Genomic DNA, 20,991 nt, shown 5'->3' on the forward strand with positions numbered 1-20,991 from the left:
CTTCCGATCGCTCGTTTTGCCTTTACTTAATGTAACTGCTTGCTTTCTTCCTTACTTTTTTCCTCCTCCTATCCCTCCCTCTTCACAAGAGAGTCATATCGTACGAAAAACTTTGTCTAATAAAAGACCGATCCATTTATCAAAGACCATCGAATTATTTGCTGCTCCACCGCCCCCTTAAACGGAGAATGGAAAAACGAAAAGCCTTTTGCTCTCGATCTCTCCGGTGCACGAATTATGTAAAGCATATCGACGAGCTAGGCATCTAAAATAATAAAAGTTGCTTCCGTCATTTGTCAACGCTTCGCAGTATCACGGTATACAAACCTCTCGCATCGTAGTGCCGTGTATTATAATTTCGTAGTAATGTTGAGACGTGGCAGCTGCGGCACTTTCTCCACCCTGATTTTGATTTCTGACGATCGTCTGAGTCTCTGTCTTACCACGGCTCGGTGACACCAAATCTTATTGTTTCGCGAAGCAGATTGTTCGAAAAGTTTATTTACTTTCTTTACCACCCCTCGAGCACTTCCCTACATTACAACATTCTGCTGTTGGATGCTATTCGCCATATTGACTGATATTTACATGAAGCTAAGTCCCGCGGGAACGGAATTGTGTATGAGCGAAACGATGTGAAGTACAGTTAATAGCTCTGCAATCATTTATATCAATAAGTACGTTTATATACGGCTGTTTCTACCGCTTTATACATTAAATATTTGTGAGCTAATTTACTAATATAATTGAAAATGCCTTTTTTATTTGCATTTAGCAAAGAGTTGTCGTTAATACTCTAATTATAATATATAAAGTTTATACATGACATTAATATAAAAGCCAATATAAAAATTAAGTATGGACTAATTATGCTTAGTTCTGCTTAAACCCTAAGCGACACAATTTGATTCTTAGATATTGTAAGTAAGTGACAAAATAATTCATTAAATAGATTAGAAATAACATATAGTAATAATAATTATTATTATTATCTTACACGAGTATTAACAACAATATAAAAATATTAATAGTAGAATAAAAGAAATTTCGATGATATCTCATCTCGTATAATAATAAGTAGTGATTAATTATTCAGGATGTCTCTACCAAATCCTAAAAGACTTTTAAGTCTCAACGTCTTTATATCTGTAGCATAAACGTCGGAAGGAGAAACTACATCCAATTACAATGTACCCAACTAATTGGTCCCAGAGATGGCGCGAGCGCATTTTTGGTCCGTGACTAAAAGAAGCGTTGCCGACCCCTAATACGTGCATATTATTCGACAAAAGAATAAGTGGTCGAACAACCCGCGAGCAATAAGATATACATAACTCGAGAGGATCTCCGACGCGCCCTTGGAGGCTCATCTGTTGGCGATTTCCTACGCGACTCCCTCAGCTTTTATTATCGGCCCTGAGCTCAGCAGTGGCGAATTGCCTCCGTTTTTCGAACGGCTTTTGGCGGTGAGCGGACACGCTAATAAAATAATGCCCCAGCCAATAATATCGCGAAACAAATGTGCCAGACGACTTTTATGAAAACGACGGATGCACACGTCATCCTATGGTTGCCGTCATATAACCCTTCCACCGGTAATTCTAATAAAACTTGAGCCCCTTGTGCGTACCTCACACACGCTGCCCCCCATCCCTCTCTATCTGTCTATCTCGTTTGGATATTTTACGGCTTTTATAGGTTTCCAACGATTTAGGGCTCAGTTTAACTTGGATTATTTACTTATCTTCGCAAATTTTTGTAATTTTCGGCGAATTTAATTATTATTCGTGGTTTTATCGAAGATTAGTTACTGCAATTTTGACTAGTTTCTACTGAGATACAATATTTAATGCACCAAAAGTAATTTATAGAAATTTATTTCTACACAGATTTATAGAAAAACATAGTTTATAGAATAAGAAAAATTTTTTAAATACTTTATTTATAATTACGTAATCGTGATGTAAAAGAACTTTACCACAAACTTGAATTTTCAATTTTAATTATTAGCTTGCACTTTCATGGTTTTATTAGTAAATTTCAATCAATTGTACTAAAGGAAATGGATTGTTGCATAATAAGTCTAATACTTCCAGTCCCTCCTACAATAATACGTTAAATCTTTCGTCCTCATTAAATGTCCACCTCTCTGGCGTCTAGTCAATTTTGGTACTTCTTTGTTCAGGGGTACAAGATGTGCTGGGAGACAGGATACGGTAGTCTGAAAATTTGCGCACACCCGCGCGCGCGCCTGAATAAAACATCAAATACGACCGCCGAACACCGGGGGCCGCTAATAAAATTGTCGTAAACTATATAGTCGTGGTGGTATAAAGCACCTGTTTAGGATGCGTGTGCATACATCCATCGTAGGTTATTACGGACAGTAGCAATGAACTAATATTTATAGTTTCATTAGCAATGTTTCAATTTTCCATTTTTTTTTTTTTGTTCAATACCATTCTAATTATTAATTACTCTCAAAATATAAAGTACAATTATGTAAGATAGACATTATAAGATGTTTATCCACATTTAATGAATGCCATTCGAATTCAAGTAAATCTAATAAGTAAAATAAAGTGTTTCTATATAAAAACTTGTAAACTTATGAATAAAAAACAACTTGAACCATAACCTATGAAAGTCCGGAACATTTGTAAATGATTGAGGATTACCCTAATATACAAGATTATAGATTATCGAGGCATTCAAGTTACACGAACATGTACAATTGTGTACATTGCTATATTTCTCTTTAGCAATCGCTGAAACAAATCAAATGTAGCAAGAACAATGAAATTATTTGTTGTGATAGCCATAACAAATGATCAACCATTTCTATTCACTATAATAATCTACTGACAACAGAAGTCTATGGATTCAATTATAGCGATTTAAAAAAATTTTTAATTATAATGACTAAAAGAAATAAGTAAGACAGGCATAAATGAATTTTCAAACCATTGAAAAGGCTCTTACTTTCTTACGAATATTCCGCTCGATTAACTGATATATCATTATTACTATTCAGACTATTCATATTATCATTTTTATCAATTCTCAATAAGTTATTAGCAAATAACTGTGTCAAATATTTAAATTTTTTCCCCAATAAGTAAATAATTAAAGAAAATAAGTCGAGAAGCTAATCGTATGAAAAGTATATATTCACACCTTTACTTATTGTATATAGTATAGAAATAATAATATAATATCATTATATAGCAGTTGAATCATAATATGAACAGAAGGAATAGATGTACAGCCTTCTAAATAAAAAAATATAAATGTTTTAAAATGGAAATTGGTGCGATAATGGAATAAGAAGTCTGGCGGAGTGTGAAGGGTGTTTGTGGGCAAGTCGTGTATATTTTTTGTACGCGTGGATACTGTGAGGCGGCGGGAGTAAGGGTGGTGGAAAATGAAAGATGACAAGCAACGAAAGAAAGGGGCAGCAGAAAAAAGTGAGGACTGCAGATGTGTCATGACTGATGGTCCCCACTTCCACTTTCAAATGTGTGTACTAGGCGCGATACTTTTATCAGCACTTGTTTGTGCAGCGCATCCACGTAACAGCTCTTGCCACCCTCGCGTGTTACTGAAAAATATTGAACAGTGCGAACAAGCATTCGACTAAGGTTATTGCACCTGCAGGCATGAATATCCCCTATGACTGTCCCCCACCATTTACAAATTTTTAAATCTAATAATCACAAGAAATTCTACTGAAATACAATCATAATTTACTGCCGTTTAGTAAATCTCACCGCCAATATTTGCATGATATATTTTTATTTATATATATATATTTACTCTAAGATAGGTAATATATAATTAATAATATAGTTATTTTATTTTATTTTTAATTACTAATAATAAGCTCAGTAGTATTATAAATATTACTAATTTATATTAATGTTATATAAATCATAGTCTTTAAGAATAAATTTAAAAATCGATAAGAGAGTATATGAAGTATAATATACTATGAAACATTAAGACTTTTTAAATTATTCACGTTTTATAAAATATTTTAATTAATGGAGATTTAATAATGATTTTGAAATATTAAGGTATATAAAATTAAAACTGTCACGAATAAGGACGAACTATATAACTTTATCCGCTAATTCAGCAATGTATTATAAAAGGCAAACAAAACTAGACTTTAAAAAGCAAATTAACGAAAAATAACCTGAAAGCTTAATTAACTAAATTAGAAAGAAAATGAAAAGAGCTTTAAAAAGAAGAGTGGCACGCTTAATTCCCTTATTTCATCAAGAGCGATCGGACGCGGTCGACAATTAATTCTCGAGTCGTTCTCTTCATGCATCCCTCACTGGCCACCGCCACTTTTCATTATCTACCCAACGAATGTACATACGTGCACGTGTGTACGCGCAAGCGGCTATGTAAATTGAAGAGGTTACACGATTTTACATATTTCAACAGAAGCGCAACGGGAACGCACGCGAGAAAGCGTGAGCGACAGGGCGAGGGGGTGGCCAAAGGTGCAGAGGGTTGGTAGAAATAAAAAAGAAAAAGAAAGTACGAGCAAACGGTACTCGAAATATGCAGGCGAAGCAATTCTTTGAGTGTTTTACGAACGCGCAGATTTAGAATTGTAGATTTTTCGTGTATCTCTGTCTTTGAAAAATCCACCCTCACCGAACTGGAGTGGCTTGGCTTGTTCGCGATTTACGGTTTAGAGCAATGGATGCAACTGACGCTCCTCTCCCACGTCCCCCCCCCTCGCTCTCTCTCCATCTTTCTTCTTCTGTTTTCTTTCTATCTCTTTTTCTGTCTCGCTGACTCTTTATTTTCTTATTCAAATATTAAAATTTTCCGCCGTGCAAGTTACTCACGCTTTTTTATCAGATACACAGTTACATTCTTTCACCAGTATTTGAAAGTGCAGTTTTTTCGTTCCGCTTGATCGCAAACTCTTAAAGATTTACCAAATTTTTTCGTGAATTATTCACAAATGGGATTGTCAGAGACATTTTAGAGTCGCTATGATGGATCGCATTTGATTTCAATTGGAAAGTGATTATTCTTGTCAAGTGACCGGAGCCGCAGCTTCTCACTCCCTCGAACGAGACTATATTTTCAAAATGTTAGTGCACGTATATATATACCCTGGTGGGTTGATGAGAATGTATAAGGATCGTTTGTCAATATCCGCTTGATTCAGTGCTTCTTTTTGCAGACTGAGCATTTTCCATAGTTTGTATCTTTGGTGTCAGTTGCAGGGAAGAACTATGACAGACTGCTGATACTGCGACAAAACGAAGTGATTCTCAATGAATTCCACTGAAATCACACCCTTCTTAATTTTTACTCATTATTTTGTTGCCCATATATATACCGAAACTTTCACAGAAAGATAATAAATTAAAAATATTATATTTGATATAAATTTAGTAAATACATATATATTTATATGAATTTTCGGAAAAGAAAATTATCAAAAATACCACTAAAATAGAAAATATTATGTTCCTCTTCAAATTACATGATTTTCATAAGTATCTACATTCCTTATTTTAATAAAGAATTTATAATAAAGTATTGCTGAAATTAATAAATAAATCACGATCCAGACTTTATGATGCTATAAAATAATAAAACGATTCTTGGAATATTTCATAAATCAAAGCTGTATATATTATATCATCAAAAGTACACTCGTAATACTTTATAATATATAATAGATAATTTTTTAACTATTAATAGTATTAATATTGTTTAAAGCTAGAAATACTGGTATATATATATATATATATATATATATATATATATATATCAAAAGCAATTAACCTAGTTTATTTATGAAATATTCGTTGAAAAAAGATGAAAAAGATTAAATAATCTCTAGGAAAACAATGTATTGTAAGAGACGAAAAGAAAAGCCGAGGCAGCCGATAAACGAGTGTATCATTGACAATTGTTGATTTACACGGTTCATATTCAGAATCCAAAGCTGTTTCCTTCATAATGCACGGAATGTGATCCACCTATTCCCGAAATTGTTCGATCCCTCTTGGAGTTGCGTTTTACATGCCATACATACACCGGAGAGCCTAGAGATATATCGTTATTAAATGGTGCGGCCCACACCTATGCTAGCACCTTAGGTGCAAGTATCAACTTCTATATATTACATTCTCCCTTACGTCTGCCTTGATGTCGCTTTCTATCCGTTCGGTGGCCCCTTCAATTTATGTCTACCCAACACGCGAGATAGCATCAATACCCATCTAAAAAAATATACACCGAGTATACGAAACTTTTCTCTACTTCCACACTTCTAGCATCCTCGCGTAACTTTCAATTCTACAAACTTTCTTTATATCATATTATTCAAGCATTCGGTAGATAATAATTGAATCATTTAAATTCCAATTATTCTTCTATGCTACAATTAAAGAGCTATTATAGAGACAACTAATATATGAACTTACAGAAACTTGTTTCGAACCAAAGAAAAATGATATTGGATTTATGAAAACAGCTTTTATGTTAATGCAAATGTTAAGAATGCAATCAAATAAGGAAAATGAAACAAAGGCCCTGGACAAATGTACGTAAGTCCACGAAGAGCAACGCATCTACACGCTCGACACCAATATTGATTAATGAATAAAAATACTTATAAAATCAGAAGCTAATAGTTTATGTAATTAATATATTCATAATTTCTAATAATTAATGAAGTTAAATTAGTATTGGAAAAAAACGATGAAAGTCCAAAGAAAGTGTAAGTATTCTTTATATTATAATGGATAAGAAAATAATAAAATTTTTAAAGAAACGATGTCGAAAGATCACATACCGTTGTATGTAAACGTTGTGTTGCTAATATGCAATTAGCATTTCGTTTTCTTTAAGAAATACGAAATAGGAATGTCGGGGGATTAATACATAATATTTGTTACAGTTACAGACAACAATCGCACTGTCTCTAATTCTCTTCCTCTTTACCCCTGCCCCAATTACGAACTCATTTCGTTGAATCTGTTACTTCTCGATCCCCTAAATTTCAAAAATATTTATAGAGACACATCATCAGAACAATAAAGACTAATTATTATGAGTACATTAAAGTTATTTGTTTAAATTTTATATACTTAAACACTTGTTTTATTGGATGAGGTTTCAATTTTATACTCGGAATAATTGTTACTAAATTTTTAAAAAATTTTTTGTCGATCGATTATTAATAATGAATAATAGATTTATATTTTATTATTTGTTATTTATTTTCTTACGCAACATATTCCTTATAGAACTTCGGTCATATACAACGCGTTACATATTGTTATTAAAAAATAAAGTATTAATTATGAATATTATAAATAAACTACAAAAAATAATTCTCTCAATCCACTAGACATTATTTATAAGACATACATCTTCTTACGCGCACTGCATTAAGTACATTATTCTCAACAATAAATAAAATTGTCAGTAAGATCACGAGCTTAATGTTGCAAATCTAAATTGAGCATAACCTTGACGATATAAATGCCGAATAAGAATGGATTTTTCGTGTGAAGTCATGTTTTCTAATTAAGAACGTAGACTATTGCTGTCGATTGCAATTCCAAAAATAACTGAACGTCCGCGCTACACTTTTAATGAGCATGCATTTTAATAACATAAAAATTCAAAGCCGAAACGGATCGTTAAGCATAGATTTTGAAGCAGTGGTGAAATTTAACGAAGTTAGGAAACACCTTCTCTGGATAAAAGACAAGAAGCCTCTGATGGAGATGACAATTTCACGCCACGTTAGTCTTGTGCGACTGAAGGATAGGTGGATTGATTGATTGATTCGATATGTTCAGGATTTTCAAACCATCTTTTGTTAGGCATAACTCATAATTTAATGCGATCTGATGTTTGTTCGAAGACTTACACCAAGTTGACGCTCCATCAACAGAACATTTTACATTCTCCTCGTGTATTTTTAGAAATGCTAGTTTTCCTGTAAATATATCGATGGCATATAAACTTACGTGCTTGGAAGTAATATAAACGAAGAGAGTTTTGGAAAATATTAATACTAAAAGCCGTTGTTAGCTTATGTGTATAAAGTAGCATGAGATAATTGATTAGATTTTAAAAAATCTTACACCATAAATTTGCAACTATATTTACCCAATCGATACATGTTAAGAAAAACAAATTGAAGTTATACAGGTCGGTTATACCAGTTTTAAAAAACACTTTATACAAATATATCAGATTTAAAAACAAGCCTCATAATTAGAACAAAAAAATTATATATACCTTCAAATTAAATATAATATATTTTTATGATTTTTAATTGAATATTATATAATACAATTAATTATAACAACACAATAAATTTAAAAATATAAAAAATTAGCGAGTAATAAGTATTACCAAGCAATTTAATAAAATTAAATAACAAAAAAAATAACTTTGTCACATTAATAAAGATGTATAGCTATTCATGCAATACGTAAACTAAAAACGAGAGAGAAAGAGAGAGAGAGAGAGAGAGAGAGAGAGAGAGCATCTGTAAGAGTTGGTACTCAGGAATAGCAAAGAAACGATATGGCGAACAGCCGACTAATTATGTTTTTAATTAATCATCAATTTCGCCTGTTGGTTCGCCGGAATGAGCGTTACGACGTCGAGGCCAAAGAGCGTGGAAGCGTCGCGGTGTCATCTCAGGCGACTTTAAGTCACGGAGCCGCGAAGCGTTACTGCCTTGTTACCGAGATTGACGTGCTCTAATAATGCAGCAATAATAAAGTGCAATGAAAGAACGACGTGTTGGAAAAGGGCCGCGCATAATCTGTTCCCGCCCACTCGACGCTGCTCGTTTTCCTCCCCCTGGCGACCACTCCTCACGACCCTCATTATTTCACGCATTATTTTTAGAAATTTATAATGTGTCGCTCTTGTCGAACGATGCCTTCTTTGATTTATTTATATTGGCTTATGGCCAGAGGGACGGCCCGCTACGAACGGCCGACGAGTCACTCGAGCCTCCACTTTTGCCTTTCCTTAACGATCAAATCCTCCTCACTTTAAGCTGCCGCTATTTAAAATTCAGACTGGTATTGCGAAATAATTGATTTTTGCCGACCGTGGCGCGGAATTTTCACGCTCTTTCCTGCGATTGCTGGCCTTCGATCTTTCGACAAGGAAATCGAGTATTAATCTGAACCACACATCTTACAAGGCTTTCTTACAATGAAAACTGAGCCACATTTTTCTTAACACAATTAAATGATGAACTATTTTTAAGCAACAATCACCTATATTCAGGCATTTTTTGAAATAATTATTTAAAAATAAAACTGTTTTTAGCACCTCTGCTAAAATTGATACCGCAATAAATGTGTAATAACGAAATCGTTAAATTCGGTCACCCAGCCATTATCTTTTATACATTATTCAATGCCTTTGCTTTTCAATAAAATAAAAAAAACTGTTATGAACAAATTATTGATATGCAATAAATTAGTAAAATAAATAATTGAAAATTAAACTATTAAAATGCATTTTATTATTCTCATATTTAAATGGCACATTTTCAAGAATATTAATATAATCTAATATAAGAATATTTTTAAATTACATATAGATGTTTGTTTGTTATGAAATGACAATATTTATTGCAGTTTACATATACATAAAATATTATAGTGTTTCAATCGAAACTTGAAATGCTCAGTGATAACAACACTCGGACTGATGTGCTTCACTACACTATTAGCTTTTCCTCGATTCACTAAACACTCATGGAAGCCGGCATCCTCCATGATTTTGCATTCGATATTAGACCATCGCAGTGGCAGTAACGAAATGATCCACGGCTCATTGCATTTATGTAAACTTGAATTTATCTTTATGCCCTTGAGCAGCTTCATTTTTATGCTCCTCTTCTTATTCCTCTAAACAAGCCACCATCTTTTATCCCCTGTCTGCACCAATTCCGTCAGTCAGTAAGAACATCGATAATTTCTTTGCAAGTCTCAGTGTTTCCCCTTCATACGAATGGTTATTCATCCCCGAGATATTTAGCTGGAAGCAGCTTTAGCTGGAAAAACTTAGTCCTTCTGCAGATATTGGTTTTTAGATAATGTTACCGGCCACTTTATTATAATAAGATATATTTAATTTTAATAATTATCAGTGGTATTAATTTAAGACAAAAAAATATGGCGAAAAAGATATGTGCCATTAAACGTTTGTTATAAGAATTGCGCGAGGCAGAATGCTTCCAATGCTTAAATATGACTCGATTATGTAAAATTATATTAATCTATAAGGCTAGCGTGCTGCTGCTATACATTAGGAAAAGTGATAGATAATATTTTTTAAGTATAGTTCTTTTAAAAGTCTAAGATGCAGCTTAAAAGTTTTGCAATGTGCCACGAAAAAATAAAAAATGAACGGCTAATCCCATGCCCCTATACTATTTTATAGTCTTTTCATATGAGTTGACATTATAAATGTATATACGCGGACCTTCCGGATAAAAAAGTCAAGAGGACAAAAATTTGCACTCATGTAAATATATAATGAAACGCGGATTAAACTTTATATTTAATAAAAAAATGATATAAAAATGTGCCACGGTAGCTGTCAGTATTTCACCTATATATATATATATATATATGAAGTTTAGAAGGCCAACAGAACATTAATACACTGGTTACAAAAACGGTAAATCTTTTGAATCGTAAAACTTCTCACTATTTCTTTTCTCTCTTCCCCTGTTTATTATAGCATCTTTCATTACTCGTTAATCATAAAATAATGTTATTCCTATTTGCAAACAAATTATTTTTATTTTTAATGATAATTAGATTTTCTGTTTCAATCAACGATTACTGTTTTAAGTCAATATAGTAATAAAAAAAATTGACAATGATAGAGTGCACGAAGAAAAATTTCACGAATGTAAAATAGATGTAAATTATATACTAAATAAAACTTATAAGATTATTTGTACAGATTATGCAATAACAGTAAAAAGGCAAAGATATAAAACTACGGAGAAAAAGATGCCTGAAATAAGAAAGAGATCAACTAACTGATTGGAAATTTATTCTTCAAAATTTCATATTTTATAAAAACATTTTAGTACTAAAGTTTATTACTGATTTTAAGCATTTAATATGTAATTATTGTCGCTATCAATATATCACATATTTCAGTAAGCTTTAAATATGCTGTAGCTTTTCAATAAATTTCTAGCAATTCTTATTCTCATGTAAAAATTCTGCAATGTTGCAAATAATTAACACAAGTGTATCATATCTAATAAAACAACAACATATATACAATTTTTAAAATTTTGTGTCTAAGTTTCATGGTTATCAATATGTATTATCATGACACCAAATTTTCATATAATAATGCTGCTTAATTAATAAACATTAAACTACGAGGATTTTTAAAAGTCTTTTTTCTGTTTTTTTTTTCTGTTTTTTTTTCTGTTTTTATAAGATTTTTAAAAATCTTTTATCCTCGTATATTGTTTATTTGTCTACCTCCAACTTATTTTAAATTGCTCTTAAGTTGAAAACTCATTTTAAATAATTAGTCGTAACAAAGTAACTAGATGTATAGAAAATATGCAAAATATAGCCCTAGGTTATTACGTTACTGGCAATTACTTTAACAGAATTATAATGTTGACAATACGGAAACGCTAAAAAACTAAAACTATATATTTACGGATAATATTAATGAAATGAGTTCTTGTGTTTCAATTTAAATAAAAATCATGTACTATTTCATTTTATAATACTACGATAGTTTTACGAGAATATAATAAAATAGCTAAATTTCTTAAACTATATAAGAATAGAAAATACAATACTTCCATAATATTACTTCACAACATATACAGTTAGTTAATATATAATAAATTCAAAAGTGCATGCAAGAAAAGATCATAATATTAATATTGAATGTATGAGTTAAAAATTCTAGCATTTTTAACTTCTTGGATCTGTTATATGTGCACATAAGTAGTACTGTACATATATGATGCAAATAAAATAATCGCTTCCATAGAGTATTTTAGTAGCTAATTTTTAATTAGTTCATTGTCGAAATTAATTTATAAATACCTTAACTCACTTTCATATTAAATTTTCTATGCCCGCGTATGTCCAGAAAGCTACATCTACTTATTAATTGTTTTTAAATATAAAAACACAGGTTTCATGAAAAATAAAATACGGTATAAGAGTTGCCAATTTCATTGTCAAATCCTCTAATTTTATGAATTAGTGATAAAATGCAGTTGCCCTATAGATAATTCTGCTGCATAAATAGTATTATAACCATACACAAGACCTCATCATTTCTTATTCCTTATAGGAACGTTCATTATAAGAAGAAATACAAAAGTGATCAGGGAAGGAAGATAAGTTATAAAAAAAACATGTTTAAATAACTTTAAAATTATTGTATTGCATTATTGAAAATAAGTTTGGCGGCTTTAATTGCGCACAAGGAAATTCCACTTCACGTATCGACCCTAATAGTAAAGAGGCCCAATTGTCTAGGATAGTCAAAAGGGGTGAGAGCAGCATCGTCAGCCAGGTAAAGACTAAGAATGAAAGACTCAGGAAGGCAAGAGGCCGGGATAAGTGTCGACGACTTCTTCGGCTAGCACTGAAGATCCACTCGAGCTCCGGAATCGATGTCTCATGAACGGTGTGCAACGAATCGCTCGCGGAAGCCGAGTGTCGAGGGTCGCGAACTCATCCCCAGCCACTTGATTTCCTTCCCTTCCTTCGCTTTTGACTTCTCTTATCCGATACTATTAGATTTGCAATGTGGTGCTATGCTACTCGAGCTATTTGAATAATCTTTGTTTCTCTTGTGGCCTCGATATAGGTGATATAGTAGCATTCATTGCATCGACAAGTTCGCTATTTATCCAAGCGCCATTCGGCATGTCAGACGTTACTGGGCTTAATCGGCGAGGGAAGAGAAAATTTCTAACTGACGATGATACACAACATTTGTTAAATTAATAAGAAAAGCGTAACATTTTTTCTAAACACAATCTGGCTGCAATGGTGGCTCAACTATGGCTTTATACTTGATAATGAAATGCAAAACTATGAATAATAATAATATCAAATGTAATATAAATTTAAATTTGAAAAATTAGCATTTCCGCATTATTAATACGCAATATCTCTTAAATAGAATTTAAATACAGATTTTTATCGTGAAGAGTACACGCCGATCGAACTGCAAACCTTTCACGTCCATTATGATTTCCCTTCCTTACAAGAACACCGCTCTAATTTTACGCTTCAATCGTTGTCCAATCGCCCATATTGTTAAGATGAATAATTATTCCTTAGATAAAAATAAATTCCAGTCGTTTATGAATTTAAATAATAACTGAACAATTAGATTTGCTATTACGCACACGTACACAAGCTCGGATATATACATAATTACTTTGTGTGGATGTGTGTGCGCGCGCGCGCGTTTGTTACTAAGCATGCTTGTGTAAATTACGTATTTATATATAGATAAATAAATTGCTCTGCTATAGTCAATGAACTTGAAAGCGTCTGGAACCCCTCAGTAAGCCACAGGGAGTTGGCTTTAGAGTTTTATGAATATTATTTTTCAGCGGCAGATGTCTTTTCCGATAAAACGTCATTACTGCCGACATAATTAATGATGTCTTTAGACAAGTTGAGGAGAAAAGGCGAGTGCAAGAAGAAGAAAGAGGAACATAGGGGAAGGAGAAATATGAGGAGGGTAGGTCCTATCAGATAAGAAACTGGGAAAGCGTCACGACAAGATTCGCGCGGCCCTTATTCTATTTCTATCTATCTTTGTAAATGGCGCTATCAATGAGTTTATCATCAGTTCTCTCTCTCTCTCTCTCTCTCTCTTTCATATTTACCTTCTTCTTTAGTCGAGTTTATTTTCTTATATTATGGATTTCTCGATATCTTCTACATAAAATTTTTTAACCATTATAAAATTAACATGCATTTACAAAACATTCAGATTTTATTAATAAAATCTAGAATTTTTAAACTATGTTTAATAAAATATTTTTCACAAATACAGTTTCTCAAAATCTTTAATCCCAAAAATGATACACAGTTTGATATTGCATTAATATTAACATTACATTACTACATTATTACCATGTATCAATGTACTTAGCAACTTGGATAGACCATATAATATTCAACCAACATATCTGTTAAGATATTGTAACAATTTATACTTTTCAATTCATTAAATTTTGTACACTTTATTGAGCAAACTGTTTGAGCACTCGTGCAGGTACTATTTAAATATTTCGTTTAGAATACTTTTTAAAGAATACAAATATAATCTAATGATGCTCAATACAGACAAAATTAGTAATCATTAGTAGAAACATAAAAAATGATTAAATAATCATTATTATTACATTGAATAAAAAAAAAAATTTTTTCTGTCATCCTTCTATCTTTCTAGACTTATTTTCTACTCCCACCACAAAAGTGCAGTACTGGACACAATAATAACGCATAAATGACAATATATGTATAAATTGTACAAGAATGACTAAATAATTTTAAGTAAGGAAACGGAAAATAGCGAAATCGCACGATCATATTGATATTCGAAAATTCGTGAGCCATATTTGGATAAGGAAGGGAGAGGCCGTCATTAATATCACTTACCACCGCTGGAGTTGTAGGTCTTGTCGAGCCCATTTTCAACATCTCACGTGAGTATCTCTGTATAGGAAAAAAAGAAAGACAGACAGAAAGAAGGAGAGAGAGAGTAACTACGACGAATAAGGAAGATAGAAGTAAGAAAAATGTGAATCTTTATTTTAATAGAAGTTTCGTATATTAGGCAGCAGACACTTTGTATCAACTTGGATACTACCTTCTCTTTGCCCCCCATACGCAACTCTCGTATGATAGAGTGAATTTTAAACATTATTATTTTCGATGTAATTATTTCACTACATGCTCAATTGATCCTAATAATTTTATAATATAAATATTAAGCTGGCATAAATTGTCATTTTTTTCAATATTTCATGTAGTTACTGATAATTATCTATTTATATATTGTATATAATTATCATTACATTGTTTTTAGGCATATTTAAAAATAAAACAAAAATTAAATATAAAATAATAATATTTGTATAAGATACAATTATATGTAAATTAATTAAACTTCCTAAGAAAGTCAAATCAATTACGTAATTCTACTATATGGAAAACTATTTAAATTATTAAGAGTTCAAATAAGGTGAAATAAATAAAAAAATTGTTAACAAAAAAAAAACAAATAAAACTACATATTATCTTTATTATTCGTTCTTTTAGATGAATTTATGAAAGAAAATTAAATATGAAAGTAATTTATGAACATGAAATTCATGTAATGTAGCTTTTACAAAGATACGCATTTAATAAAGAAAGCAATTTTATTAAGATAACATCGTTGGTAAAATCCAGTTTACAATTGAGTACAAATTCACTCTATAAAGTCTTATTAAAACACTTGGCTTGTAAAAAATATATCAACAATTCAGTAATAACATACGTAAATTTAAAATGACTTTTATTTTTACTTGAAATAATAATTGTCTAAAAAACAGAGTCAAAACAAGGAACATGCAAGATAAAATATGAATATATATATATTATATATATATATATATATATATATGCTTATTTAAAATTTAATCAAAAACAAAATTTTATTATATTTCTTTTTGAAGTAGATTAAATTTGGGTTCTTATGATTTTATGAATTTTCGTTACGTTTTAATTAGCGAGTAAATTATAAAATTTTAAAATATCACAACTTCCTGCAATATTAATAATTGAATGCGTTCATTGCAATATGTGTGAGTCTTGTACAGATAGGCGTGCACTTGTGCCTGCGTATATATCTGTATCTATTATTAGTGCTAAAGAAATTCCTGAATCAAGTAATAATTAATTGATTATAATATAACTTTATCTAAATTTTACCTTCGCGAAATTTTATTGGAATTTAAATTTTTCTGTACGGTTATTACTTCTTATGTATTGTTCTTCCTGCTGCGAACATCGAGCGTATGATCTTACATAAAATCGTAATTCAAAAATTTATTTTCCCTTTAAAACACGCCTGACGTAATGAGGAAATCCTGGCAGCTTCAGTTTCAGCAGAGATTTAATTAGCCGTAGTTGATACAACGAAACGTCATAAATAACTGGCGAGCGTAATCTGGCAGTGCGGTGCGTGGCGATCCGTCGGCGGAATTCAGGGAGCCCGGATGGATTAGCATAAACAAATCATCAGGATTTAGAAAGCCGAGGCGAATGCTCAACGAGAAGGTCTTCCCGTCGTGTCAAAGGAGATGCTCGATTAATAATCCCAAAATCACAAAATTAATCAAAGCTCCGCGCGCGAACGCTTGCTTTTGAGCGACGCGGCAACAGTTGCTTCATTATTATTTCGTTATTACTTTAGTAGTTTATTATCTTTCCCTCCTGCCACTGTCTCTCTACCTCCAGTCACTACCATTGGCCGATGTCATTGTTTAATCATTTTCAGACTACTATTTAAATAGACATACAAACACTTATTTCATAATATTACTCCAATTCGTATTCAGCTAGATCGGATATACACTTCTTAAATTTATTTATGATATATAAAACAGTTTCTATAATAAAACAAGGTGGAAGTTTTATATAATATTCACAATATCCTGAATTGAAAGATATAAATCAACAGTCGCAAATTATTATTTACTTTTTTCTAAAGCTAATCTAATACCATATAAGTTAGTAGCATGGATAATCATGTTTGCTTTAATACTGACTTCAATAAGACTTTTTTAGATGTAAGGTTTAATTTCTATTACTTTCAAATATTTATTTGCAACGTATTAAAAATCTCATAGTCATCTGGCTTACTAAATTTAAGTACCTTGACAAAAGAATAATTGAGCAGGAGCGGAAGGAGGAAGGGAAAGCCAAATTCATGGGGTGGAGTTCGATGAATTTCGGCAAAGGCGTCCCATCACCGTTATCCGGTAGCTGAGGATCATTGGCCATCGCCGCGGGCACATCCGGTCGGGGGTGCGAAATCCAAAGCGGCGTCGATGTCGTCGCGGCCTCGATAAATCAGTATTAAGCGTCGCGCACGTCAAGTTTCCGCTTGACTGTGGCTCGCGGGACTTGACGCACTAATGCCCGCATGATTTGTGCCCCGTGGAGGAAGAGCGCGAGTGAGCCTCTCGGCTAACACTCTCGGTACACCAAACATTGCGACTCTCGCTTCCCTCTTTCTCTTAGCCAGGGCACCGAGCACCAAATCACAGAGAGAAATGAGGGGGAGGGGGGAGGGGGTGTTTCTATGTTAGCGCGCGCGTGTGTATGTGCGCGCGCACTTGTGTATAAGAGTGGGACGACGCGAGGGAGAGGGAATCGCTCTCTGATCCTAACCACTTGTCAGTTTCCGCGACGCAGATCATCGTCGCGACACGGCCGTCCATCATTCTGGGATTAAATCATTCCGAGTGTATAGCGCCGTGTCTCTATCGCCCTCGTTCTCTGTTAAAATACTTTGTGCACCCGCTCGACATGAGCTTGACTGCCGCCACTTTTTTGCGGCCTCTTTAAATGCTACGTTGGTGAGTCACTTTTTGCTATGAAGTTTGCATGTCTCACAAAAGGGACTTTCCTAGTGGATCGACATCGACTAACTTGTCTCCAAGTGAGTCAATATCCCTTCGATTCCCTTCGATTCGTTCATTTATTCTTGATATTGGAATGTGCGAGTCGAATTGATGCGAGAATTCCCATTAAACATATCACTGAATTAGAATTATCATTATCATACTTTGATACGCAGATCGTATTTTACTAATGATATCAAAAAGCGAATTGTAGAGCGATTCTTATAACCCTCAAAATCCAATAAAAAAGCGAATCACAAAGTGTATAGGAAGCAAGTGGCCTCGTACAATAAGAACCTATCGGTATCGTGAGGTTCAATGTTCCTCAAAAAGTAACCAGCGTCCGTAGAAGATCCCCCATCCACAAGAATTTATAGAGTGACAAATGCAGTAGCACTGCATCAATAGAATAAAAGCCGCCAACACCGCAAGCATCGGCGTTCTCACTTCCCCCAAGCCATTAGTACAAAAGGTAAATTAATTCCCGCCCAGGTTTATTGGGTGTCCGCGGGTGGTAGCAAAGGGTAAAAACGCGTACAAGCGAAAGACAAAGTCAAGCTTCATAGGCACCGAAGCGTACTGTACGAAAATGGACACTTTGAATGGGAGAGCGAGCGTTATTTCCAATGGTGATGGTTGGCGAAGAGCTGGGGGGGAGGGGCTATATTTACCCGGCCGCGCTCCCGTCAGCCGGACAAACGCGTATTGTGATTTCGAGCCTTTGACCGGTTCGACGGGCGGGGGTTGTGAAAGGGTACGGACGAGCGGTCAGCTTGAATATTCATGCGGCGCGGCCGGGGGGGGGGGAGATTTCCCGTTAGAATCGGACTTGTTGCGACTGACACTGATGTAAACCTTTGTTTGCCCGCGCCAACCCTCTTCTGCTCACCTTTTTCTCCGCGTCGATTCAATGCTCCTGCAACTTCGAGCTTTAAAGACTTTAAGCGCTGGACTGTCGATTGACCTCTGCATCACTGATTTAGTAGCTTCCAACCTCCTCCTCGCAATCGCCCACTCATCTCTCTTTGCTCCTCTCTCCCAGACTACTCTCCCTCAGCGGTGGAATAGTAGAATATCAAAATATATTACTCCCGGTCTTTCGAAAAAGCATTTTATGGAAATCGTGTAACTCTCAATGCAAAATGAGGTAATGAAATCGTACTTTTGTCGACGAAAAAGCCATCCAAGTTGTTTACGTGTCACCTTTTAATTAAATTATTCGTCAATTATTTTCGCGATGCGTCGTCGAAAACGCGTTAACTGAAGTAATTAATGAATATATACAGATTTCCTTATCACCATCTTTTATTTCATTATTTGTGAACGATTCTAAGACACGATACATTAAAAAACACGATGAGGTAACTTTACTGTTGTTTACAACATTGTGGTATAATTAATATTAATTAACTGCAACGACAAAAACAACATTAACAATGTCGAAAACGACAACATTAATATTTAAATTAATGAAAGATCAAATCTTAAAAAAAAAGACCTTATCTTGACTTTCTAAGGATCTAGCCATAGTATTTAATATTAAATTAGCGCTCTTTTAGCAAGCATTTATCTTCTCATTTCTGCATCACATTCCGACATTCAGATCTTTCCTAAATAATTATTCTCAAAATAGCTAATATCACTTATATCTCTATATTAATAAACATTAATGCTAATTCCCTCGTTTGAAAATAGAATTAAATTTTAGCCATGTACGTAACGAATATATGAAATCATACCTTTCGAGTTGTTTGACGATGTCCTCATAGGCTGCTCGACAGTTGTCCCAAACGCCAGCCCTAAAATAAATAATTTTACAAATTTAATATACAAATTAAATATAATAAATACCAATTTAATAAAAAAAAATGAATCATTTGTTAAAAATAAATGTATCTTTTTTAATAGATAGATAAGGACAAATTTTAATTTAAAATCTAATAAACTCATATTTTAATGAAGCATCATTACAGATATAGCAAATTTAACAAAGAGAGCTCGTTTTTAAATACATTTTACATTATTTGCTTATTCATAGATTAAATTTAATTAATGCTTGTATAGGCAACCTTTGACAATTCATCCTAAAATCATGGGTAAATAATAATTGTTGGTCTTTCATTAGCCAACCAAGCAAGAAAAAAGCATATTAAATATACTTCGCTTGATTAGTGGACTAGTGATTAGCATTTATTGCGATGGAAGGAGACAGGCGTCGACATGCGAGTGATGCAAAAAAAAATAGAGGTAGGAAATAGCGTAGCTGAAAACGAATGGGGGAAGCCGACTTGATTAAGACTCTTTTTGACATTTGGTTCTCTCTCTCTCTCTCTCTCTCTCTCTCTCTCTCTCTCGTTCTCTCACTATTCTCGGTGTCCTTTGACTCGATTGACTTTGAAGTCGTTGGCACTGATTAAAAAAGAAAATGGCCTGCGTAGACACTGCTTAAGTGGACAAACAGCGGGACTGCGATATCGTGCACAGCCGGAAATTCAGCCTCTCCTTTTTCATTTCAATCGTACCATCTCAAAAGAAAGCTTTTCTTTTTTAATTCTTTGCGTAAGAAAAGGATTCATGTTCTTCCTAGGGTTGACGTTGCGACGTCAAATGAAGACAGGAAATTAGCTCACTACCATCTTCAAGATCATTTAATTTGATGCTAATAATTATAAAGTATACCAAGCAAAATGTCTGTTTAGACAATCTTACAGTTTCAATTAAAATATTATGTGATAGATTTATTTAATTATTAACTGATTCATTTTTTTATTATGTTTTGATGGTTGTTTAAGCAAATTTGTATATTATAGAAATATATTGAGATATATTATACGAAGTATAATGATATTCAAGTAATATGCGTATAATGCATATAATACACGAATGCATTCTTGTCGTTAATTAAGTTGTATGTAATTGAAGTAAATTATTAAGAAATTGTAAAATTCATATCAAAGAATATTTAATTAATATTTTCTGATTAGTGTATTTGGAGCAATTATTAGGTTTATAATGTAGGCTTTAAGAAAAAATGGTTATGTTTAACAAACCATAACTAGGACAATCAGTAAAAGGAGAAACAAAAAAAAGTTGTATTATAAACAAGTTCCAAAAGAGAAATTGAAAGAAAAGAAAGTAATGACGTATAAAAAGACAGAAGCAACGATGAGCCAGGAAAAGATGTCCGTAGCTGACGTATCGATGAAAGACACTATGGGGTTGCGCTGAATTAATCGTATTCCGGTGTTTGTCATAGCACC

At 33.1% G+C, this 20,991-nt stretch overlaps 1 protein-coding gene across 1 annotated transcript in view; it reads right to left on the reverse strand.

Annotated features, from left to right (window-relative positions):
• The window catches only part of dac (dachshund family transcription factor), a 321,970-nt gene that overhangs the window by 147,119 nt on the left and 153,860 nt on the right, over positions 1–20,991 (reverse strand). Inside the window, 1 exon segment of the mRNA XM_011502797.1 lies at positions 19,471–19,530. Within this exon segment, the coding sequence (XP_011501099.1) occupies positions 19,471–19,530 (60 nt within the window).

This window comes from Ceratosolen solmsi, unplaced genomic scaffold (genome assembly GCF_000503995.2).
Source record: "Ceratosolen solmsi marchali unplaced genomic scaffold, CerSol_1.0 scaffold15, whole genome shotgun sequence".
Taxonomy (NCBI): Eukaryota; Metazoa; Arthropoda; class Insecta; order Hymenoptera; family Agaonidae; genus Ceratosolen; species Ceratosolen solmsi.